The sequence below is a fragment of the Anguilla rostrata genome, chromosome 3, assembly GCF_018555375.3.
Source record: "Anguilla rostrata isolate EN2019 chromosome 3, ASM1855537v3, whole genome shotgun sequence".
Lineage (NCBI taxonomy): Eukaryota > Metazoa > Chordata > Actinopteri > Anguilliformes > Anguillidae > Anguilla > Anguilla rostrata.
Window position 1 is genome coordinate 44495625 of NC_057935.1, and position 26443 is coordinate 44522067.

General features: G+C 41.8%; 1 protein-coding gene and 1 long non-coding RNA gene across 4 annotated transcripts; both read right to left on the bottom strand.

Moving 5' to 3' along the window:
• Positions 1 to 4359: 4359 nt before the first annotated feature.
• Positions 4360 to 20312, bottom strand: fdx1 (ferredoxin 1). Of its 3 annotated transcripts, none has more exons than XM_064327870.1 (4): positions 19922 to 20312; positions 10101 to 10225; positions 6413 to 6542; positions 4360 to 4844 (listed from the first exon to the last, which is right to left on the bottom strand). In XM_064327870.1, the coding sequence occupies exons 1-4, from the start codon at positions 19966 to 19968 to the stop codon at positions 4724 to 4726; spliced, it is 423 nt and encodes a 140-aa protein (XP_064183940.1). In that variant the 5' UTR covers positions 19969 to 20312; the 3' UTR covers positions 4360 to 4723. The 3 variants fall into 3 exon arrangements, with proteins under 3 accessions (XP_064183940.1, XP_064183939.1, XP_064183941.1); XM_064327869.1 differs by lacking the exon at positions 19922 to 20312 and adding an exon at positions 12276 to 12590; XM_064327871.1 differs by lacking the exon at positions 19922 to 20312 and adding an exon at positions 10805 to 11128.
• LOC135250972 (uncharacterized) lies at positions 15285 to 16706 on the bottom strand. Its single transcript, XR_010329050.1, has 2 exons — positions 16143 to 16706; positions 15285 to 15399 (listed from the first exon to the last, which is right to left on the bottom strand). It is a non-coding gene; the product is annotated as an uncharacterized LOC135250972 (long non-coding RNA).
• Positions 20313 to 26443: the final 6131 nt, after the last annotated feature.

Sequence of the window (26443 nt, forward strand, 5' to 3'; positions counted from 1 at the left end):
TATCATTTACCCTTGCTGCAATAGATTTAGGATACATGTCCAATATTCCCAGTCAAAGAAAGCATATTGCATCCAATTGTTCAAGATGAAAAAAGCATGAATCTGAATTGTGCTGATCCAAAATGGGTCTTTTGCTCTTACGAAGCCCTTCTTCAAATTCTCTGAGAAATTAACACTCTGCAATGAACTGTGATGAACTTTGATGTCCTGTCTCCCCACAATGATCACATGACTCTGACTCTTAGGATTGACAGGTACTGATGAGTGACCCTCGTGGTGCCAGTGATAGGTCACAAAGGTTTCAGCCACTTCACATGACCAGGGTTAGCTTTGGGGCGTTGAGTGGAGCAAAGGTCAAAAGTCAAGCTTTCCTTTTTTTGTGAACTATGCTGCAGAATTTTGGTGCCTGCCCTGAAAAAACAGAGGACAGGTAACTCATGTTTTTACAGGCCCTAGGACTCCAATAAACTTCCCTGGACATGTTACCAATGTCTGTCACAGATTATAAAACTCTGTGAGATCACCTTCCTGGAAGAAAACAAACAGGAGCTCCACCAATCATAATAGGTACCCGTAGTAAGTATAGTATCCGATATCCAGTAATCACCACTAACATTGTTCTATCAGTTGTTACCAACATATTAGGTCGTGGCCATCTCTCTTTTCTAGTAGTAAGGTGATATCACAGCTACAGTTTTATTATCCCTGATGTCAGTACAAAACATACCATTAGCTACAACGCTCTTATTCTGCTAAAGGATATTGGCAAGTTCAGAGCCATTGTGATGAATTTGATGTCACGCACGCTGGCTGACCTCTTGTTTACCTATCTCGTGAAATTCCAGGGCGATGTTTTGTTCATTGATATTTACAGGAGCAAGAGCCTTCAAGCATAGTATAGGCGGTCTTCTACTTTGTGCGTGGCAACATTTGCAGTTATCTTTCAAGGTTAAGAACTTGATTTGCAGCTTGTTTATTGGTTTTGTTTTTACACATTTATTAGGGTAAATTGTTTGAAAACACAAAATATTTTTACTGAGCCAAAGATGAGATGAACAAGAATCTAATAACATTTCAGATTAAAATGTTGAGTGCTTTCCCCCTAAATTATATTCACTGCCTTGTACAGATATTTTTGTGATTACTTGATGGGCTGAATATTTTCATGAGGTGAAAGGTGACATTTTTTGGATGTGTTTAAAAAAAATGTGCGTGACCATCCAAACTGCAACCCATTAGCAGTGATGCTTCAATAACAAGCCATTTTTACACTGAGCAGAGCCCTATCACTCTGCAATGAAGATGGTGGTGGTTGAAGAAAGGGATGTAGGAAAGAACAAGGGATGAGCAGAAGTAGAAAACAAAAAGGAAAAGAGGAAGTATAGAAGAAGGTTTGCCTATCAGAGCTCTCGGGTGCTGAAGCAACTCTATGCCAATCCAACAATGACCAAACACTTCAAGACCAGGGCGCTTTAAACTGGAACACATGTGAGAAGTTACTGAGTCTGGTACTGGACTAGTAGCTGGGTAGAGTACGTGGTCAGGTATGGTTGAATCCTCCTGATGTTGTACAGGAGGAATCTACAGGACTGTGATGTTGCCGTGATGTGGTCCTTGAGGTACAGCTGGTCATCCAGGACCACCTTTGATGAGTGACAGTGTCTTGTGAAGGATGTCATAACAGGGTCCCCCAAACATAGCCTTGCTGGGTATAATTGTTGCTCAGCATTTAATAGATCAGATAAAGCAATTGATTACACAGTTGACTCACCGCACCTGATTTATTGGGTCTAAATAAGTTACTGATTTTATTGTGAAATTAAATAACATGAGATCCTGTAGCTCTCCAGTGTCCCTCCTAAACCCCCCTTCCCCTTGCCCTGTACACCCCTCCCTGATAACACCCGCCTGGCAGTCTTATCAGGAAACCTGGAGGTGTGGAAGATCAGCAGGGCCCAGAAATCCACTGTCCACCTTCAAAGCTGACCTTGCACCCCTGAGACGCCCCTGCCTTTTCAATGTGAACGCTGGGGATCGATAAAAGGCTGACCTTTCCTAGCATCGAGAGGAAAAAATGTACCTCTCACAACACACACACACACACACACACACACACATACAAGCACATAGCCCTCACTGCTGCACGCACGCACACACACATAATCCTCATCCCCTGCACACATGCACACACAACCACCCTCTCCCCCCCACATGCACATACACATGCATATGCACACACTCACAAAACACACGGCCCCCTGACTTCAGCTTCTATACTAAAGGTTGTATCCAGGGGGTCCCCAAATATGCCTGATGCTTGACTCGGTTTCAGCTCCTGATCCCCTCCTCCAGCTGAGCAGAGAACACACAGTACAGATTAAGCCTCTGTCTCTAATGCAAGGTCTGATGGATGGTCACAGGCTTTCTGTTACAGAACGCATTGTGCCTCAGAGCTAGTTCACTGGTCCACAGTGACATCTGTAAATTCACCAAACATTAACCCCCACCACACGTACATAGACATTATGCCCCTGCGAGCGTGCACACACAGGCATAAGTATAAATACTCCCCTTCATCCAAACTCTCTCTCACACACACCCGTCCACCAAACTCTCCCACAAACACCCCTCCACCAAAATCTCTCACACGCACCCCTACACCAAACTCTCTCACATGCACCCCACCACCTCTTTCTCACAAACACGCACACCCCTCCACCAAACTCTCTCTCACACACACCCCTCCACCAAACTCTCACACACATATCCTTCCACCAAACTATCTTTTTCTAACACACACAGGCACAGCATTGCTATGCATTTCACAACCACCAAGTTCCATTTATTTCCTTGCTATGTCCACTTTATTATTTCTCTGCTGCATACTCTGCTCAAGAACACTATAGAAGTGAAAACTCTATGAGAACACTGAAAGCACTCAAATATAAAAATGTGAGGCTGTGTTGCATAGCATTGCAACACCGGAGTGAACAATAGGCTTCCAAAAGGAGGAGAAACGGCATACAGGTTTCCCAGTACTGGTTTTAAACATAGCAGGAGAATACTAACTCCTCCTTACTCATTACTGCAGCCCCAGACTCACAGGAGCAGTAGGGAGCAGTGGAGTAAGGAGGGAAACCGCCCCCCGCCCTGCTAAATGCCTGTAATGTAATGTAACTTAATGAACCCTGGAAAAAGATAGAGGGTTCTCTTTCTCCTTATACTCTTCATCGAAGACATTCCATAGATTGGACAGATATTCAGTACTCATGTAACAATGAGGCAGATGTCCAAACTGTTCTCAGTAGAAGACTGTGTATACTCAGGAGTGTGGGCATTAACAGAAAAACATGTAAAGGCAGCACACTGGCGTGGGAAGTGCCTGCCACCTAAACATGGAAGAACAGAGCTGGCCGAACGAACATTATGCACTGTGAACTGGGCATCTGCGTTTGTCTCCCACGACCTTTAACCTCCGCAAATGAGTCTGGCTTCCATCTGACAGGCAAGCGACCAGCGACTGCCTCTGTGCCACACGCAGAGGTGGGAAAACCCAGGTTCAGAAAGTAAAAGTCCTCTCCAGTATTTTCTCCCAATCATCTGGATTTACCAATCTTCAGCCAGGAGGGAGAACTAATTAGTGAAATCAGCTGTCTCAGGTTCACGGGTGGAAGAAACACATGGGAGGACTTTCTGACCCCTGGGACTTTCCACCTCTGCCACGGGGAAATGTCGGACAGAAGAAAGTGCGTTTATGCTTTTCCTTTTGTGTTTTTGTTTCCTTTTAAACTGTTCCCATTAACGGGGCAGACACAACCAGCTCCCATCACCTCCAAATCTAAAATGCTTTTCATGGAAACCACTGCTCTGGTTCCAAAAATGGCTATTTTTTCGACTAATCAGAGTCTGCAATCTCTAACTGGGCATCCACTGGATTCTGGTTTGTTTCGGTTGTGGTCATTCAATAGTCCTAATTGGTGTTTGGAGAGTGCAATTTCATGACTCCTGTAACAACAAAGCTACAATGAGCTGTAATTCTGTGGAAAATGATCAAAGGGATTTTCTCTACACAACAAAACGCTATTTTTCAAACCTTTGGTTCAAAGAATAGCATATGGAAGGCCACCCTTTTTCAGTCATCACTCAGCCTTGCTCTCCCATTAGTCTGAAATGCTTAATTGGGCATACAGACTTGATAGGCAATAGACTGACAAGTTGGTCCCAGGTGTCAGTCAACTGCCGGTTTAAAGGCATCAATAAGACCTCCAGGAAGCGGAAATGGTGGGGAAGTGGGGGGGAGGAAATCGGCGTCTACCACAAACATCCAAGACCAACTTGAACAGAACAGTGACAGCAGTAGGCCTTTATAAAGGCAGGTTAGTTTATTGTAGATATGATTCCAGCTATACACATCCGTGCTATGTACAATCACATTAAAACATTGTATAGGGTTGCATTAGTGGTCTAAAAGTGGCACCGACGAGAGATGATCATTGTCACTCAAAGTCGATTTAGGCATGGAAGGCTTATTTCCCTCCGCCCAGTCTACATCCCATAATAAGAAGTCTGTCCATCTTGATGCCCCAGAGAAGAGGGGGGGGATGCCTCAGAACCAAGCATCCCTGAGTGATTAAATGATTTAGAGAAAGCTAAATACATATTCATATTAATTACAGTGCAAATCTAGGCTCTAGGGCCGGGCGAGGTGTTGTGGGGGCAGGGCCTAGGAGGAGGAACTAGTGGTGCCAAAATCGGACTGCCTCATGTCCGACACGCTTTCTGGGACGCGCACGGTCATGCCCTCCAGGGATTTGGTCAGGCAGACCTGGCAACCCAGGCGGGACCTGCGAGGGAAGAGGGAAAAAGATTCAATAATTCACACACAAACATGCACACACAGACACAGGCTGTCCGATAATCCACCGTGTTCTCATCTTCTCTAGGTGAGTGCCACATATCAGTGGTTGGGGTAAGTCTTCCCCTTCACTGTAGAGTACATTAAGATGAGAAAAATGCCTTGCAAATACAATTCAGTATAACTATTTTCAATATATTTCCAATTATTTCTACCGCTGGGTTGTGTCATGTCCCAAGTCCGTGACGCGATGTTACTGGTGACTGAACATGGAATTGACAGTGCAGCTACCAATGCTACATGCCACCAATGTACGCCCAAAATTATGCATGCTCTGCCAGGCCCTGGCTGGTTCTGTCCAAGCAGACGGCACTGTTATTGTACGGCCGTGGTCAAACCCACATCCGAAATGAGAGGAAATCCTCCTACGCTCCGAGCCATACTGCCCCTGTTCCTGCTGCATGCTTTCATAAAGCATCTCAGCCTTTCGAACTTGCTCTCGGTCTCCCGTTGTCTCAGGAGTGAGGCTTTTCAACTTTATGCTAACTACTTTATGCTAACTATATCCTTACCCATCAGTCCCTTTGTAAGCAGTACAACGCCTACGGCCCAGGAACAATGTCCCTGAATGACCCTCTAAAATTATGCCACAGAACACATACTTTCAAATCCAGTCATTCTCCTGGGTTTTTTTTTTACGGGGAGGGATTAAATCCGAGAATAATTAATTGAGTGGAGGCTCTCGGCTCAAGATCTCAAGCTCATTAAAAGAGAGAGGTTAAAACAGCTCACTCGGTAAATTCCATCCAAACCTCTCAGCTGAAATGCAGTGTTGGTGCAACACGCTACACCCTTGTGCTACAGCATTGCTAACTGCCATTGCCCCATAATCAGTTTATTAGCACGACCAAAGCACTCACGTTGTACACCCCAGCCCAGAATAGTGCCAAATTCCAGCAGGGGACTTAGATTTCAGTATTTAGTAGATGCTCTTATCCAGAGTAACTTACATAATTAACCTAGGTATATAACTTAACTTACATTACATAACCTGAAACCTGAGCTACATACCCAGTTCCCTGACCACTCCACTACACCGCTGCCCTGGAGACACCACATCCATTAGGCTGCTCAGGAATAATATCTTAGGTGCTCAATACTATACTGCATGAGTTGTCTGAAAGCTGGATGGTTGATTACAATAACAGGTGACTAGCACACTTTTATTAACCTACTTGAATACACTTGGTTCAGTTTTGAAGTCACACTCAACAACAGCATCTGCTGCACTCTGGATATGATCCAAGGTGCTGGACTAAGAGTGAATCTTCTCAGTTGGAGAACTCTTCTCTCAAGCGGCCAGTCTTAAAGTGAATCCCTTTCCTACTGTACACTCATCAAGTCACTCACCGCATGCTGCTGGTGTCGATCCTCTCATCTAATATGACTTCAACGCTGAGGAGCGCGAGCTCTCATTCATATTCTCAGCGCCGACCTGGCACGGGTTATGCCCCGCCCTGCCGCCACGGCCACGCCCAGGGGACGGATCTCACTCACGTGTCGCTCAGCCCGTAGGCCAGGTCCAGCATGTCCATCTCCTCATCTGTGATTGGTCCTAGCTGCTTGTAGACATCCTCCTCAAAGATCAGGTGGCAGGTAGAGCAGGCCAGAGTCCCCTCGCAGGCACCTGTCCGGGTTAAAAAGACACAGACACCAGTCACACGTCGCCGGGGGTAACACGTCACCTACATACCAGCCAGCTGTAGGGTGCTAGGAGTAACGCTTCATCTGAGAGGCATTAGACTGTGCATTTATTTCATTTGAACATGATTAGGGTATGAGAGATCAGATGCTAGAGCAGTGCCCCACATATGTGTACTTTAAGCTCTATACCTTAAGAAGGGGGCCTGTTAAAATAAATACCCAGTAAATGCCCAGCTGTTTTACATTAAGCCATTTCTTTGCTTAGCAGACATCCTTAACCAGAGTGACTCATGCACATTACATTCTTAAATACTGTCCGTTTCTACAGCTGGACATTTTATGGAGGCGCTACCCTTCTGCACAAGAGTACAATGGCAGTGCCCCACTCGGAATTTGAACCTGCAACCTCTACGTTATAAGCCCAGTGATTGGACGGTCAGAGCCCTAAGCAGTGCCTGGAAACCACCTTTTGCATTATCCTAGTTAAAATTTATGGGGGCCAACCTCAATATTCTAGCGCTGCAATTTTGTAGCTGACTTCATGCATTTCTGCAGGAAGTCTTGTGTTTTGTCACAAAGGATTCTACGTACTTTTGTACCCATCTCAGGGTGCAGTCATGACAATAGGTGAGGGAGACTCACTGATAGCGAAGGGATGCATGATTTCTTTAGTACTTATGCTGAATTTGTTTCCCTGATTCTACTTGACCAGAGTGGGACATACTGTATTTCAATAAGGGCCAGTGGCAGAGTGCAGGGCTTTCAGAGTCAGGACCAGCCTCGCGCCTACCTGCTTAGAACCCACAACAATACTGCTGTGCGTGCGTATGGTGTGTGTGCACGCATATGTATGTGTGTGTGTGTGTGTGTGCACAGACATACTGAGTGACTACATTAGCTGTCCACCTAACAAACACAGACCAACAGGTCTCAGAGAGCTAAGCTGAGTGCGGTGGTTCTCTCATACAGAGAGAAAGATGCACAGGCAACCTCCCTGTCTTTCACACTGATTGCCTTCTCAAAATAGAAGAACGTGTACGCAGTCTCATGAGTTAAATCTCTTTCAAACTCTCACACATGTACAAACTAAGACAAACGCATGCATGTGTCTGCACACACACACAAGCACCCCACGCTATGAACCACACCAACTAAATAAACCTTGGCTGCCCACTAACGCTTGCACTCCAAATTGATACATTTCAAGTCAAACTATGTTTGTTGCCAAGAACAACAGAGGAAATTGATATGAAAACACGAAGCAGCAATATGTACACCACCTGCACCCATGCAGCACAATTTATTTTATTATCCTGCTCTGTGGGAGTGCTGCATACCTCACATTTCAAACAGTCGCAGTGGGATGCTTTGGGAACGGAAACTAGGCTACAACATGACTTCTGATGCAAACACGCACGCACGTACATATTATGCACGCACATGCACACACACACAGACACACACACATGCATGCACACACAACACACACACACATACACACTCACACACAGCTGAAAGAGACACATACATGCTTAGAGCTCTGATATAAGGCAACTCCTCCATATAAAGACATAGCACTACATATGCCCAAGATTAACTGGCCTCAGACAAAGGCACCCTGGAACAAATAAAGAAAGAAAAAAAAAACCACCCTCATACCTCATTATCTGTTTTTCCTAGCCCCATTAATCCTAGAAGCCATCTGCATGGGTGGTCTGTGCATAAGCCCAACGGACATTGCGTGAGCCGGGATCTCGCAGTCAGTCCTACACCCTTAGCAGTGGGTCACGGGTGAGGTGCTCCACCAAGTGGCCATACAGAAGCATTGCACCTCAGGTGGCCAGAAACCATACTGATCCGGCTTTCGAAATTGTAGCCAATCAATCCGGAGTTCAACATCAACCCCTTTAAAGTGGCTCCATCTTTTCAAAGAAAATAAAGTTGCTCTCTGAATGCAAAATATAACTATTTTAATGACTTTGGACAAAAAAACTACTTATTTTATACTAATGTAATATACTAAGAGGATGAGGGTGATTAAAGTCATGTTAACAAATTATTTTTAGCAAATGGCTGGGCTGTGGATTGGTGTCATGAGGATCATTCTTTTCTTTTTTACCACGATGAACATTCTGAACTGCTAAGTTGCCACACAGACCCTTCAGTGGTGCCCAGTCAGCCTCCCACTGTGGAAAGAGACCAGTAGTATTCATACTCTGCGTCAGTGTAGCAGAATGCCACCAGCCCCAAGGGCAAAAGCTGTGCCTTGGATTCATATGCTAAAAAGACAAGTCAGAAGCGAGCACAGTGGGATACTTTGTGGCGTTCTCATTAGGGAATTGATTTTTCCCTGATGACAAAGGACTTATTTTAAGTCCTTGAATATCCCAACTGGAGCTACAGGACTTGGGTATGTCACAAGCACAGGCAATTCAGGAGATTTCGCTCTCTTGGACAGGTGATAGTAGGAGAGAAGCTCCAGCAATAAAACCACAGTCCAGGGGCGCCCCCAGAGATGTTCATGGTCTGACGATCAGTATCTCCCCATTGATCAGGAGATACTTACAGGAAAAAAAATCACATTCCATATTGAGGACTTTTACTGAAGTGTTATAAGACCAACAACAGATGGACAAAGAAAAATGCAGGGCGGCAGTGTAGTATAATGTAGTATAGTACAGGCAGAGTAGTATAATGGCTAAGGTTCGATTCCCGGGTTGGATACTGCCGTTGTACCCTTGATAAAGGTACTTAACCTGCATTGTCCAGCTGTAAATGCCTGTAATATAATGTAACAAAAAACAAAAAAATTACCTGATTGTACAGACTGTGGTACTTAGCAGCGTGGTCTACAGAGGGTTTCTTTTTTAGCCAGACTGGTCTAAATGCACTGCTGAATACCGTGGTGAGTACAAGTGGCAAAAATTACATATGGTTTGTTTATTCATTTTTGGCCTGAATGGGGTCCAACCCATGACTCCTGAATCATGCCTAATGCTTTTAGCAATAAAACAGATAGAACTGCAGTTTCTGAACATGCATGTTTGCTGGCTTCAGTGTGTCATGGTGTCCCTGGTGGAGCAGTGTGTTAGCTATGTCCCAAAAGCCCAGCACAGAGAGGACAACTCTTTAGCATTAAAAAAAGCTGCTTTTCTCAACATACACAATACACACAACAGTATGTATTGTGTATGTTGTACTACTAAAGTAAAAGCAATACAAATAACGCAGTTGTACAGTTAATGGACACACCACATGCACACAAGATACAGACCACATGCCACACATGCTGTCAGCACGAAGTCCCATTATTGCATGTAACCCCATCCCCCAATAACTGTATCAAGCCCTACAACTGCACTTGTTGCCTTAATAATTTCACTTTACCCATACATTCTCATAAAGAGCACTGAACTGACTGACCAGTTTAAATGTGGAATGAAGGAGTTTTTTGTCCTGTCTCCAGTGGGGGGAGTGTAAAATCACTCAAAACGTGCATGATGTGGTGCTGTTTGTTAATGACGCGAATCCCTCCACTCACCGAACCCGTCGATGTCCAGGTTCTGGTCGATGACGACATCGAGGAGACTGTCACCGGGGGAACCTTTCACTGTCACCTTTTCTCCATCGCGATTGATGAAACTGACGGTAACCTTGTTTTCAGAGCTTTAAGAAAAAAAGAAAAATGAATGGCGGGTGGAATAACCACTTAAGCACACACACCGTACGTATTTACGCACCCAGCGACATGGACTTAAGCGCAGCAGGTCCTGGCAGTTGATTAAAATTCTTTGCATTTTATTAATTGCGAATGCCATTGAAAATACAAATTCAGGATTTGATATGCAGATTTTTGCAACAGTGATGTGCAGAAGAACATCTCTGAATGTACAATGTGTCAAACCTAGAAGCAAATGGCTGCAGCAACAGAAGACTACGCCAGGTTTCACTCCTATCAGCTAAGAACAGGAAGATGAGGCTACAGTGGCCACATAATTACCAAGACTGGAAGACTGAAAATTGATCGGAATAATCTTGATTTCTGTAGTGACACGCAGGTGACAGGGTCAGAAATTGGCATAAACACAATTATTTGTGTCGCATATTAGTCCCCTTAATACCAATGACCATCATTTAAATGCCACAACATAAGCATTTTTGCTGACAATGTGTATCCCTGTATGGCCACAGTTTACTTTTGTTCAAATATAACAGCAGGATAATACACCATGTCACAAAGCATACATCGTCTCAAACTGGATCATGACAGTGACTTCAGTTTATTCCAATGGCCTGCACAGTCCCCAGACCTCAATCCAAAGGAGCAGTTTTGGGATGGGGTGGAACTGGACGTTTGAAGCATACTAGCATGGACCAAAATCCCTAACCCATGCAATGTTTCCAGCACCTTACTGAATCCAGGCCCCAAAGAATTCTGGCTGTTCTGTAGGCAAAAGCAGGTCAGTGAGTGTATATTTTTCATATACATAAGTGAGCAAACATGTGTTATGCTTTCTGGAACTAACCAACATTTGAACCCCGTAATAAAGAAATGTGACTTTTAAAGTAACAGGGCGGCGTCCACGAAGCGCTGACCTTCACAGGAATAACACGCCATGCCGCTCGAAAAACTCGACTAATTTAGACAATTTAACAACTTTACATGAAAAAGTTAGGCAAATACACGTATACGTGAAGTTTACTACAAACAGCAGAACTTTAGAACGCTAACATAACTTCTGTATCATTATGATAAATTAGATAAAGAACGTTAGCATCTAGTTTCATAACCGGCATCAGTGGGGAGGGCCAAAGTTCACTATTGAAAAATCTTGGGCCAAGCACGTCTAGATCTATCAACAATGGTGGAGGACATGGCCTGCAAACTCATTCATTAACAAATAGCCAGCGCAGTAAGCTAATGCACATGCGTTTCTTCGGTGACCGTACTAACTAGCTACCCCGGGGCAAAGCATTCAGGCGTTAATATGACAAGTTGGCTGCCAATGTTGCGAGCAATAAATAAGATGCACTAACATTCTGCTATCACTGACAAGTTCATTTCAGCCAATTGCTTTCAGGTTTTAAATTAAAATAAACTAAATTCGATTATTTTGCGAGACTACCTAGCTAATTCGCCCTGAAGGTACAAATGAATTTATGGAAACTAAAATAGCCAACCATAGGAAAGGATTCATAATTTAAGACATTCGTGAATTAGTCCAAAAAACTAACGTTATTTAATAAGAATTTAAAAAAAAAACTGCAGCGACAAAGTAACGTTAATAACCTAGACTAGGGCTGTTTATGTTCGTTAAGAATAGCCGACGTTACAGAATAGACTATCGTTACATAAATTAGCTAACTCAAGCAATTGCAGCCATATCCACAACGCTAGCTGATTTCTTTTAACTAGCTGCAACAAAATGTCCATTCGTTTCTTTTTTTAATATATAGCAGCAGTTGGTTCAATTCGGTAAATTACTGCTTTAGCTAATCATACCGAAGTTTAATAGATTGCTCACGATAGCCAACATAACGTTAGCTAATCAACTTTATGCACAGTTTTGACACTCTACCCAGGCATTATCTATTAATGTCATAAAGTAGCTAACATAGCCTTTATATAATTTTTTCGTATTATTTTGAGGACAGCCATGCAAATCGTACCCTTCTCAAGATACGCTCTAGCTAAACACCACCCAGTGTTTCCTACCTGAGTGCCCGGGGATAGCAGCTGAACTGTCGGTTACGAATGCAGGCCTCGACCCTATGCCTTGTTGAAGGAGTCTTCAATGAATTATGCGCCGAAACTGCAGACAGGGATCGTATAAATCTCTTCGAAATTGAATGAAGTCTGTACGTTGCCGATACAACAGACATAGTTTCAAACTCTTCAAATAATCAAATAAAAGAAATCTAAACGTAAAATAACTAGGTAGGAGCGACATCCACTCCGTCGATACTGTTGAGGTCACTACTAGGCAGTACAGTACGTTCAACTCATATCTATTTCGTAACATTGCAGGAAGTGTTTCGCTCCGTTTGCGGATCGGAATGGAAAGTGTTGCCAGATCAACTTTCTATAACCTTCGGGATGTTGCTGGCTCCCACTAGTAAATTTTTTCTTTAAAAAACAAAAAACAAACAAATAATAAAAAGGCCTACCTTTTATTGAAAAGAGAAAGACACTTATGTTGAACTAGTTTCGCTACTACAGAATAGAATTTATGATTCCTTACTTGCCAGTTTGTGTAACAAAATACTGGGGATATATATATATTTTTAACTTGCTGAACCTTGATTTTCCTGCTCTGGTAAGAAGCTAGTTGGCATTTAGACCCCCCACCATCACTTCTGTTTTCTTTTTTATTTTTGTAAATGAACTGAATTCATTTTATGTGGCATTAACCACAGCTCTTACTCAGCATGGCAAAGACCAGGCTGTGAGTGTACTCTCAGTCAAATCAATCAAGTAAACAGTTTTTTTGTGTGTGTGTTTCTCTTTTTACAGGGCTCCTGCTGTTGATCTCGTTCAATCATCAATGAATTCTGTTATGCAAAGGCAAACATTAAATGTTTTCTTTAAAACACATAGAAAACATAGAAAGTTTAGCCTACGTCTTATAATAATGTTGTATAAGTCCCTCTGGATAAGTGTGTGTTAAATGCCTGTAATGTAATGTAATCTTTTCATGTACTGCAATGCCCTTTACCTACGCACAACTAATAGAACCGATTCAAACCCTGTGTGACAAAGATTTAATGCAAGATATGGGATTTTAAGAAATGGGATTTTTGCATGGAATTTACAATATAAAAAAATAAAACAAATACTTCCAATACTTCCACAACAAATCAAGGGCTAGGTGTTACCCCCCAACAACTCTTAAAATAATCAACTAAAAGAAATCTAAGCGCAAAATAACTCAAGGTAGGAGCGACCTCCACTTCGTTGAGACTGTTGAGGTCACAACACTAGCCTACTGTGCGTTCAACTCACACATCTATTGCTTAACATTGCAGAGGAAGAAAGGTTGAATTATTGTGAAGCTCAGCCAAATCTACAAATTCAGGATGGAAGAACAAAACAGGAGGAAATATCAGTAGTTCACTCAAAGAAAAACATTCACAGACTGATAACATTTTGTAAAAAATAATTAAATGAAGAGCCTTATGCTTCTCTGTTTTAATTATCTATTGTTTAATATTGAACATTTGCGCTGGCAGTGTTTTGCAACCCTGATCCTGGGGACTTCTCTACGAACCACTCCCTCATTGCCCATCATCCACCATGGTTTGAAGACTAACTGACTATCCCTACTCTGCAGGGCACTCCCAATCTAGGATCACTCTCATCACTTGAATCCTTCTAATTTGTTCCTGTAGCACTTCATGATACACTTGTACCTCCATCCAGCACTTATCATTATTTTGATTTTGCAGCTCATCATCATGCCTTCTAGACTTACCATATCTTTCTGACCAAGCCTATGCTTACCGTGTAAACTGGAATTAATGTGTTCATGTCTAAGGATAACTGTTACATAATGAGTATTGCACATTATCCAACCTGTGTTTTGTAGTTGTTCCAATGATCAGTATGCACTTATTGTACGTCACTTTGGATAAAACGTCTGCCAAATAAATGGAATGTATACATAGCCCCCCTATTTCAGGGAACAATAATGTCTGGCACATATTAATGTCATGTGAATGAAAGTCATGTTTAGTACTTTGTCACATATCCTTTGCATGCAATGACTGCTTGAAGTCTGTGACACACAGACATTGCTAGATGCTGAGTATCTTCACTGGTGATGCTCTGCCAGGCCTGTACTGCAGTCATCTTCAGCTCCTGCTTTGTTTTAGTGGCTAGTTACCTTACGTTTTCTCTTCAGCGTATGATAGGCACATTTAATTGGACTTTAACTGGAATTTTTCAGTTTTTAGCTTTGACTTCAGCTCCTTTGTTGCTGTAGCAATATGTTTGGGATCATTGTCTTGCTGTAGGATGAAGCCCAGTCCAATGAGTTTGGAGGCATTTGGTGAATTTGAACAGATAAGATGCTTATACATGCTTATACATACTTCAGCATTTACTCTGCTGCTATTAGCAGTTACATAAGCAATGGTGAGGCAGCCATACCTGCCCAACCCATAACACGCCCTCCACCATGTTTCACAGATGGGGGGGATCTTGGGCAGTTTCTTTTTGCTTGGGCAGTTGCTTTTTTATTTCTCAGACTCATAATGACTTCCTTGACTTTCATTGGCACACTCTGGTTCTCGTCCTAATGCTGACAAGCACCAGTAGACTCAAAAGGCAATCAAAAGCCTATAATCAAGACTAGGTACAGAAAGCTATCTTATATCTGCAATAAGGAAGCCATTGAACATACCGGACTAATCAGAAACACCTGTGAAGCCATTTGTCCCAAACAATATGGTGCCTTGAAATGGGGGGACTATGTATAAAAAGGCCTTTTATCTTCTACATGGTGAAACCAAATTCTATAAAAATACCCTTTAATAAAAGCTAAGAAAATGTACTTTAACCATGTCTGAATTGATTGTTTGATTACAAATTTGAACTTTATGTATAACACTTACCACTGCTGGTATTAAGCACATCATGATATGCATGACTGTGTGAATGGCACACATTAACCTTTCACTATTGCTCACACAATTAATTTGGAAAGGTACACGCAATGTTGTATGCTTGCATTTATATACACACAAGTTTTATTTAACTCTCCACTCAGTTTTGATGCCTGGCAGGAGAAGTGTTGGTCTGTGGTGTTCAATGGTGTCAGTGAACAGCATGTTCCACATTCCTTTACATACGGGCACAGGAAAAGGAGAGACAGAAGTTACCATTCACACACACTTACACATACATTCAAATATATTCACTTTTTTAATCATTCACTTTACTAATATACCACGCCTCAGTGGTGCCCTTGTCTGTATGCAGAGTACACACACTGAATACCTCACCTACATTACATTTTTTATATTCAACCGCCTGCAAACATAAATGGTTTGCTTATCAATATGAAAGAATGTCGAACAATATCCACTCAAATGCCTGAATTTAATTGGTTATGGGTGAAGCCTTGCTTTTTCCTCCGTAACTTGGGAAATAATCCTGAAGGTGCCTCTGCTACACCGGATTGCTCCCTCATTCTATCATTCTAATTGGATTATTTTGCAATTCTGTGGCAAAACCCTTCTCATTCTTTTCCTCTGCTCATTAAAGAGGCCTTTGTTCCCAGATTGTTTGTGACCCAGCTTCCACTACTCCAGACCTTGAACACAAAGAAGGGAGTACATGAGGTAACAGATGAAGCTGGTGAAGACAAAGATTAATTTTCTCTCTGAATGAGAAGTTTAACATAAAAAGTAGATAAGGGACTTGGCATACCAGCCAAGCAACATGTTGAGTAACCAATCGCAACAGTATTAACATCCTGACCAGAATAGTAAAATTAATATATATTATCAGTTTAGACTTTGTATCAGATCCCCTTTCCCCCCCTATAAATCATGTCATATTTGAGACTATTAGCATCCTCACCAGAACTTTGAGCGCTGTGTGGTCAGTCTTCTCTCAAGTGTTTGTATTAAAATCGCCTGAGAACCGTATCTCTGCATGGTGTTTTCCTCTGGCAGCTTTCTTACTGTAGAACGATGGACTTTATATCATTTGGAAATGGCTTTAGCTCATTTCATAGACTAGCGAGTAGCAACAATTGCTCCTCTGGGATCATTAGATACAGTTTTGTTTGTCCATCGCATGCTATTTTAACACAAACCTGAACATTCCAGACCAAACTCTCAGTTTCTGCATTTACACACAGGTGATGGCACTGTCTGATGAACAACTAATCATGTGTACTTGATTAGCTGCACCTGGTCGTAATTTCCTTCTAAATCGATACGGAAGCAGGACGGGCACACTTTTTCCACACATGGCTTCTGCCTGTTGGCTTTTTGGTTGAATAATAATGTTAAAGTCACATTTGTGTGTAAGCCTTGTGTGGTTTGATTTATCTAGTGTTAGCATCTGGTGAGGACAAGATGAGAGTTAGTTATGTCCTAATATGCAAAACCAACTTACAGAACCAAAAACGGGCGTACGTTCTTTTACCATGACAGTTTTTTTGTGACAGAACCAATGCATAGAATATTAACTGCTCCAGAACTGGCTATATGCTGGAAAGTGCACTGTAAAGGATACCACATCTGTGTTATTATTATGGTAAGAATGCTGCTCCTACAGCTGCAATTTTTCAGAACAGCATAATGAATATTTGCACTCCAATCAATGATTGGCACTCTTATTCTTAAGCACCGTGCCTTTTCTTGTGCTATAACAACAAATGCACACTAGATGATGCTATATATACAGAGTTTGAAAGTGCTTGACTCAGCAAGTGAGAGAAGGGGTGTATGATTTCAGAAATTAAGCTAAACGATGAACGCCAGCCAAAGATCACTATTTAAGTTTATGTTGGCCCTCAACTTAAGTATACTTATCTCTCATTTCAATTCATCACATGTACTACTTCAGCCCACAATAGAGAAACTATACAGAGTCCCATCCAAAGGCATAATGTCACCCAGGTAGGACGCCTCCCCTTCAACTCATTGTGAAAAATAGATTAATTATATTTAAAGGATACTGCATTTAAGGTAAAACTAAAGTTTAAACCTTCAGTTATGTCTCAAATATGCGACTGTGACTTGAGAAAACAGCTGCCATTACACAGTGTTTTTACATTAAAAACCATCTCTGTTCAATAAATAAATAAATTATACATATATATAATATATATATATATATATATATATATATATACATATAGTCAGACAAGCAAGGATTCATTAAAAATGTTTCTTTTCTGAACCCAGTGGTTTCAGCCTTCAATGCCCTTGTTTAAAATGTTCAGCACTCTGAATACTGAACACAAGCGATACTGCGTGCCAGAAGCCCTCACTTAACCTACATATAAAATATATTTTATGTGATTTAATTTAATAATTATTGTTGAAAATGAGAATTATCAATTCAATCGCCAAATTCATTGACCCCCGATTTGATGTCCTGTGTCTTGTGGTTTGTCTCTTCTGAGTCAAACTTTGCTGGTGGTGAGACCCATAGATGGCCTGCCTAGATTAGGGTATCAGCAGCTTTTAAATTGCCCCAATCACATTTGCTTTGATGCTTGTGGAGGGGAGAGCAGGACACATTCTTAGAAACAATATAATATTGTATACAATTTACCGTTTCCCTCTCTAAGGCCATTATCTAAACACTACATATCTGACATTCCCTCTCTTGGAAAAATAGGTGAATGCAGCTTCTAAAAGCCTATTTTCCCGTCACCACATAAAATGAATGAATATATATATTCACGCATATATATATTCACACACACAAAACTTTCAAAAGTATTCAGCCACACCTGAATAAAGTGCATAAAGTCAAGCATACTGTTCATTAAGATCTTTGTGAAATGGGTTTCCATGGCCAGGCAGCTGTACACAAGCCTAAGATCACCATGTGCAATGCCAAGTGTCGGCTGGAGAGGTGTAAAGCACACCTCCATTGGACTCTAGAGCAGTGGAAACATGTTCTCTGGAGTGATGAATCACACTCCACTATCTGGCAGTTTGAATCTCGGTTTGGTGGAATGCATAGTGCCAACTCTACTTGCCCAAATAGTGCCAACTGTAAAGTTTGGTGGAAGAGGAACAATAGTCTGGGGCTGTTTTTCATAGGTTGGGCAAGGCCCCTTATTTCCAGTGAAAGGAAATCTTAATGCTACAGCATACATCTAGAGAATTGTGCGCTTCCAACTTTGTAGCAACAGTTTCTGGTTTCAGCATGACAATGCCCCTGTGCACAGCACCATGATCCATAAAGCAAGATCTATAAAGAAATGGCTTGCTGAGTTTGGTGGGGAAGAACTTGACTGGCCTGCACAGTGCCCCATGAAACACTTTTTGGATGAATTGGAAAGCAACTGCGAGCCAGGCCATACGCCCAACATCAGTGCCCACAACCTTATTAATGCTCTTATGGCTGAACGGAAGCAAACACTCTCAGTCACGTTCCAAAATCAACTGGAAAGCTTTCCCAGAAGAGTTGAGGCTGTTACAGCAGCCATGAGAATGGTGCAATGTGTATGTGTTTATTTGTATCTTGTCCTTTGGATGAGATCAGAAATAAGTGATTGACTACCAATGGCCATTAAGCAATCCATGGCACATTGTAAAAAAAGTAGGGTGATCTCCAGTCTAGCAAGCTAATCATACCCAGTTGAATTTTACAAATGAAGGCCTCCCTCTCCACCTCAACTAGTGTATAGAATGGTGAGAATTATGCTGCCATGCATCACAAAGTCGGGTAATATACATTGATGGAGACATTAGATTAAAAGGCAAAAAAATCAATAAGATTATTTATGATCCCCCCCAGCATGAGGGAACATATCAGTGGATAGCATGACTGTGTGTGCTGGGGGTGGTGTATGCATGTATTGGAGAACCTACACCATCCGACTCTTAGCTGGCATTAACCTTGTTACAAGTGTGTGTACGAGATGCTGCAGGTTAGATCATGTGTATTACCAGTCACTTCCGGTTGACTTGCATCCCAGGGGATAACTGGCCTTGCACCCCTGCAGCAGCTAGTTACTACTGTTCGTGCCTGGGTGAACAGAACATAGACTCAGTCGCGCACAAGTCCAGACCTGTTGGAATACTTTGAAACAGACTCTCAGCGAGACTTCCAGATTAAAAGTTAACTGTTTTTTCTGTTTATTTGATAACACTGGGAAAGCAATGTCGTGACCGTCCTGGAGATTCACCGTGTTGCCAATGAAACCGTCCAAAAAAACGGAAATGAAACAATTACCTTTTCTAAACCAACCCAATGCTAGCGTACACATTGTAGTAAAAATTATAATTTTCTTTAAATGTTCTGTTCAGTAGGCCTAAGTATTAATTCCGTTCGGTTAGTTTGGTGCCATGAGTGGGATATTTGCTTCTTTATTGAGACATTTTACATCAAAGATGCATCTTGTCTTTTTCACAAAACAGTTTGCCTGAATAGGCAATATTTGTATCTGCTACAATTAATTTACCGCGTTGAACCCTCCATTACAACACAAATGTTAACACTTGCAAAACATATTGTGGTGTACAGAACAGTTTAACAGTGACAGCAAGTTGGTCGTGCGAGTCCGTACAAGTGCTTCATTTGGGAATTAGCCTACTGAAAATATTCAAGTAAAGCTGATACCAAAAGTTTAAAACAGCACACATGGGGAGTGTTAAAATTACAATTACCTTATGTCATCACTATGCTTCAGCTTCACCTGGTAGACTAGAGACATAATTTCTTTCTTGCGTTGGCTGCGTGTTACTGAGACGGCAAAGATGCGGTTACTCTTTTTCGTGGCGCGCGGTCTCCCCCTCCAGCTCTGCTAGATGAACCACGCCTCGCGCACACGGTCGGACGGCCATATTGACTGCATTAGGGTCTGTCCTAGTGGTGGAACTTCACTGGTAACTGAGTATATCATCAAGGCACAGCGCAAGAGGACTAGCGGGGATCCTAACGACAGAAGGAAAGGCTGTTACCCCGTTTATTTCTTGGATTAAAACCCTCTTTGTTCCGGGGGGGAGACCGTGATCCGTTTTCAAGGCGCAGTTTTTCACTGAGGTGAGTTTTTCTTCTTGTGGGACGCGTCTCCTCGGTGGTTTTTAAGCTGTTAAGGAGAGGGGATTTTCTCCGCGCTCCCTTAAAGCGACCTGTTCTCGTGGCTCGCAGGCCTGTCGCTTGAAACACTTTAAAATATTTTCAGAGAGGCCTAAATTATTGTTACAATCATAATGTATTCCAAAACCAAGGATTAGCCTGGAAATTTTAAAGCGGGATTCTGTAGTCATAGCGGGCTAATTGCGATGGGTATTATAAACCCACAGTCGTCGACATAACGTAGAGGTACCTCACAAAACTATAAGGCAAACGTTTAGCAAGTTACTTTCCAAGAAAACGCCAATTAACGTTATGCACGGGCCAAGTAAATTCCTTAAGGTGTTAATGCGGTGGTAATTACTAGGTTGCAACCAAATGATCAGTGTATATTGGAGGATGATAAGACTAGTTTTTGGCACGAACGGTATCACCTATAGACTTCAGTTCCATTACAAATTTACGCGTCGAAAAGTTTCAGCCTGTGCATAATTAGCTGTGTCATATGTAATGTCGCGGCAATTACACGATGTTGAACACGAAATCTATGAACAACTTTACCCTCTACTTTTTGTTGTAACTTACACGTATTTATCATACAATACTGGCAGTTGTACTTAGAATGGTTTCGTCTATTAGTTACACCATGGCAAACTCAGACTGGTGGTAAAAAAGGGTTTTATTTAGTACTTTGAGCCTCAAATATTGGCCACTTTAGCTTGCTGTTCGATTGCTACTTTCAGAATGGGGCAGCGACTTGTGTAACGGCAGCCGTATCCTCGACAGGTATTAGGAGCCACATAGCTGGATAAGTTGCGTTTGAACATGTAACTATGTCGTGAAAAAAACATTTTTGAATGTGTGGACTGGAACCCGCTTTCACCATTTGCGAGTGCCATACAGTCCAGTTACCTGCTTTCTGTATGCAACGTATATATTTTACTTGAGCAAAAGCGAGGTAAAATTTAACGCTTACATTGCCAACTGAGACAAACTGGCTTTTCATTAATTTTACCTTCTGATTTTGTTGCGTTGTAATCATCTGCTTTTACACGGACGCACAGTAATGACACCTATCATTATTAAAATTCCGCTATTCTCAACAGGCGCCAAACGGAATAACAGAAGCGGCGTTTTACGAAACAAATTACGCAAAGCCCTTTGGCTACTGTTTTGTGGGATTAAATCTATGGTAGTTTTGCGCAAGTTTTTTCATGCATACAAAACCTACGACTGCGCTGGCAGGAGCAAACTTGGCTTCTTTTATCGTCGCTCCATCTGGCAGAAGCAGATGTCAGGAGGACGTTCCTGTAGACACTGATTGGTGCGTTTTAGAGGGGTTGCTATGTCTGATTGGCCGCCGTTTAAGTCAATCAACAGTTATAGTATTCCGATCCTTGCTCAGCGAACTTGCCGGATTCGACGCAACCTCGGTGTGCGTCCGGTTGAGTGGGTTGTATGGCTGTCGGTGTATGTGTTACAGTAGTCTAATTTACAAATGGGGTCATTTTAATAGAAACCTGCCAGTCAGATAAGATCCCCCTGCGACGGTTTCATATTTCCAGAGCTGAAGAATGTGCACGGAATAGCCTAATGGTGTTGCAAGCCGAGTTAAAGAATAAAATACAAAACAGATCTGCGGTCGTATTTATTTTTTCTCAGCTACAAAGGGAATTGGCACTGAGCATTTTACAGCTGTATTTTCTGAGTGCATTGTAGTTTTCTCTCTACTTTTAAAATATGCTGGACTACACTTCAGAGATCTGCACTATATAAAATACTAGAAAGTTGCGAACAGTTGCAAAAATAATTGTCTTATTTGAGTTCAGCATTTTTTGTATTTACAATTCTCAAAATATAGGCTAGGCATTAGCATTAAAGGCTGCTTGTGTAGTCAAACTGCGCAGAAACATTAACCAAATAGAACAGATGAATGCTGGTTTTCATCCAGATTTTCAGAAGTTAGGCCTGTTTCTTGAACTATTAGCTAAGTGGAGCACATACAAAACATTTTTGCCTACTTAGATATGCTCCTGATCTTTTTAATTAAATTTGATAAACTATTTCTTGATAGTTTTTATTGCTCTCCAGGTGCCCATGTTTCGTACATGCTGTAACTAAGGTTTGCGGCTGAAGGCTAGCTTTCACAGGGTGTCTGGTGATATCAGCACCGGGAGCGGATAAGAAGACTTGTTCAAACGTGTCTGTAGCCACACGAGTGTACGCACACATGCAGGGTAGGGCAGTGTGGCTTTGGGGGCTCGCCTGGGATCTTCAGTGTTCAGCCTGTGTTTACTCTTTGGCCTTCACTCTCTATGGCCAGTTGGCCAATCGGCCAATCACTGAGCAGACATCAGGGCAGAGCGAAGGAGTAAAAGGGGTCCGAGGCATGTCCTCTTGGTTTGTGTGCTGGCACAAACGCATGCATTCTCTGTCTATCATGTCTTTAATTATGAGAACGTTAACTGTGCCATTTTCATGTATTGGCAAGGTAACTTTTTGTGAACACCACCGATTTTAGCAATGTTGACACTGCACCTCAGAATGCAAGTTTGCTTTGAGACTTTGCGTAAATATTCACAGTTGACGTACTTCGTAGAAAGTAGTTTTCAGTGAAAACCTGCACAAATTAAGCTTGGTGGATGTAATGTTTATGCATAACTGTGGCATAATATTCATAAAGAGATGTTGTTGAGTTTTGCTGATGTATATTTCTGGCACTTTGAGGCCATAAAAGCTACGGACCTGTTGTATCAGAATGAGCTGCGGCACATATCTAGAAAGCTCATTAAATCTCAGCGGAACAAACTGGATGGATAGATGGTACTTGGGTAAGTGGAACCATACCATAATTACATTTGTGGGTGCATCTTTAATGTCTCATGAAGCCTCACTCTCCTATCCCTGCAGAATGATTAGATTATTCCAGAGACTCAAGCACAGAGCCCAGAAGTTGGGCTGCTTTGTGGTATCAGAAAGAGATCGTGTATCTCAGGGTTTTACTTACCTGGCAGATTAAGGTTGACGGTAGCTGGGAAATTTACAGGTGCTAACATATTGCCCATTTCTACAAGGTTGTGGAAAATAAAAAGCAGTAACTATCCGCAACAGGGACCAGCCTACATGGTTCCTGGAGCATCGTCTTGTTTGCTTTTCCACCAGCCCTTAAGAGCCAGGAAGATTAGGCAAAGTAGGAGGAAGTGATGGGGGGGAAAAGCGATGATGACATTTAAGACATTTCATTTTTTTGCAACCTTGCTTCAGTTTTTTAAAATGTGTTTCCCAGCACTGTTTAACAGAGAGGTTATGCCCAGTTCAGCTAAATGCATATGAATGTTTTGGTAGACCTTTTCCTTACAGCTCACCGACTCAGTCTCCCTCTGAACGCCATCCTCCGGCCAGATACTGATTAGGCCTAAAGCTTGCGCCTCATGTTTGGTCCATGATTGTTTCTGGTTTTGTTTGTCCATTTCCATTTTTTCTTTGTTGGAAGACTCACATGCTCTCTAGCTCCTGCTAAATGTTTTTCTGTTGCCGATATTAAAAAATGGAGCTTGGCCTGCTTAGCGATGCATAAATTGTGTTTGACCAGTCAGCAAAGTTCAATACGGCAAGCTCCACCCCAATAGTTCACAGACCATTGAAACGTACTACCTTGCGAGCAGAGATTTAAAAATGGGGATAGGAACCATGCCGCAGGAACCAAGATCGGTCCAGGTTCCTGGAGGTGGAAAAAAAAAAAAAAAGTTCCAGAGTTCTGGAAAAAGTTCTTGAGTTCCAGAATAGGTTTCTCTGCTGGGAAAGGGGCTGTCGTCTGCGCAGGATCTTTCCGCAGCCTCTCTTATCTGATTCATTCAGCAGTGCTGCAGACACTTTCCACCTAGGGAAGCTCAAGAAAAAATTAAACTCTTCATTAAATTCATATGTTGATACTTATGCTTGTTTTGGTTGTAATGTGTACAGAACATAGCTTGATTTGCTTCCACATAAACATTAAATTGAACATTATTATCATTCTGCCATGCTTGGCCAAACCGGTCTTCCAGGAGTCATTTGTTTAACTTTTTGGAGCACTGTCTTAAAGCAGGGTATTAGCCTATATGTATTCTGCCCATGGTGTTTTTAATATAATTTAAATGTAGTAAAATTATTTTTTTAACATTTTTGGGTGAAGTTTTCTTTTAACCTTAAACATATTTAACTGTGCCCCCCCCCCCCCCCCAAGAGGAGTGCACACAGGATGAGCAGGATCCCAACACATAGAGGCTACAGCAGGCCTCAGCTGGGACACCACGCAGGTACCAGCAGATAGAGCAGACCCGGTGTATGTTTTCGTAACAGCCAAACAGGCACTGAAGCACAGCCTGCCGGTAACATCAACAGTTTAATTTTAGCATTGTGTTACTGCCATACAGAGTTGTGTCATTACGGGCTGTGATATTATATGATATGATATAACGATATAATGCAGGATGTGATCTAATGCAGGATGTTATATGAAGGTTAGTGTCTAATGCAGGATGTGTTATGAAGGGTAGTGTCTAATGCAGGATGTGTTATGAAGGTTAGTGTCTAATGCAGGATGTTATATGAAGGTTAGTGTCTAATGCAGGATGTGTTATGAAGGTTAGTGTCTAATGCAGGATGTGTTATGAAGGTTAGTGTCTAATGCAGGATGTGTTATGAAGGTTAGTGTCTAATGCAGGATGTTATATGAAGGTTAGTGTCTAATGCAGGATGTTATATGAAGGTTAGTGTCTAATGCAGGATGTGTTATGAAGGTTAGTGTCTAATGCAGGATGTGTTATGAAGTTAGTTCTAAGCAGGATGTGTTATGAGGTAGTGCTACATGCAGGATTGTATGAAGGTATGTCCTAATGCAGGATGTGTTATGAAGTTAGTGTCCCAATGCGGATGTTATATGAGTAGTGTCTAATGCAGGATTGATATGAAGGTTAGTGTTCTAATGCAGGATGTGTAGAAGGCTAGGCTACATGCAGCATGTGTTATGAAGGTTGTGTCTAATGCAAGGATGTGTATGAAGGTTAGTGTCTAATGCAGGATTAGTTAATGCAGGTTGTGTCTAATGCAGGATGTTATATGAAGGTTAGTGTCTAATGCAGGATGTGTTATGAAGGTTAGTGTCTAATGCAGGATGTTATATGAAGGTTAGTGTCTAATGCAGGATGTGTTATGAAGGTTAGTGTCTAATGCAGGATGTGTTATGAAGGTTAGTGTCTAATGCAGGATGTTATATGAAGGTTAGTGTCTAATGCAGGATGTGATATGAAGGTTAGTGTCTAATGCAGGATGTGATATGAAGGTTAGTGTCTAATGCAGGATGTGTTATGAAGGTTAGTGTCTAATGCAGGATGTGTTATGAAGGTTAGTGTCTAATGCAGGATGTTATATGAAGGTTAGTGTCTAATGCAGGATGTTATATGAAGGTTAGTGTCTAATGCAGGATGTGATATGAAGGTTAGTGTCTAATGCAGGATGTGTTATGAAGGGTAGTGTCTAATGCAGGATGTGTTATGAAGGTTAGTGTCTAATGCAGGATGTTATATGAAGGTTAGTGTCTAATGCAGGATGTGTTATGAAGGTTAGTGTCTAATGCAGGATGTTATATGAAGGTTAGTGTCTAATGCAGGATGTGATATGAAGGTTAGTGTCTAATGCAGGATGTTATATGAAGGTTAGTGTCTAATGCAGGATGTGATATGAAGGTTAGTGTCTAATGCAGGATGTTATATGAAGGTTAGTGTCTAATGCAGGATGTGTTATGAAGGTTAGTGTCTAATGCAGGATGTTATATGAAGGTTAGTGTCTAATGCAGGATGTTATATGAAGGTTAGTGTCTAATGCAGGATGTTATATGAAGGTTAGTGTCTAATGCAGGATGTGTTATGAAGGTTAGTGTCTAATGCAGGATGTGATATGAAGGTTAGTGTCTAATGCAGGATGTGATATGAAGGTTAGTGTCTAATGCAGGATGTGATATGAAGGTTAGTCTCTAATGCAAGATGTGATATGAAGGTTAGTCTCTAATGCAAGATGTGATATGAAGGTTAGTGTCTAATGCAGGATGTAGGACTTGTAGGCTACACATAGAA

Excerpts from the sequence above, each read along its gene's own strand:
- fdx1 (XM_064327869.1), bottom strand. The coding sequence starts at position 12,442 with ATGTCTGTTGTATCGGCAACGTACAGACTTCATTCAATTTCGAAGAGA. Across the intron at positions 10,226-12,275 it reads TGCTATCCCCGGGCACTCAG|CTCTGAAAACAAGGTTACCG; the intron begins GTAGGAAACACT and ends TTTTTCTTAAAG. Across the intron at positions 4,845-6,412 it reads GCCTACGGGCTGAGCGACAC|GTCCCGCCTGGGTTGCCAGG; the intron begins GTGAGTGAGATC and ends CTTCCCTCGCAG.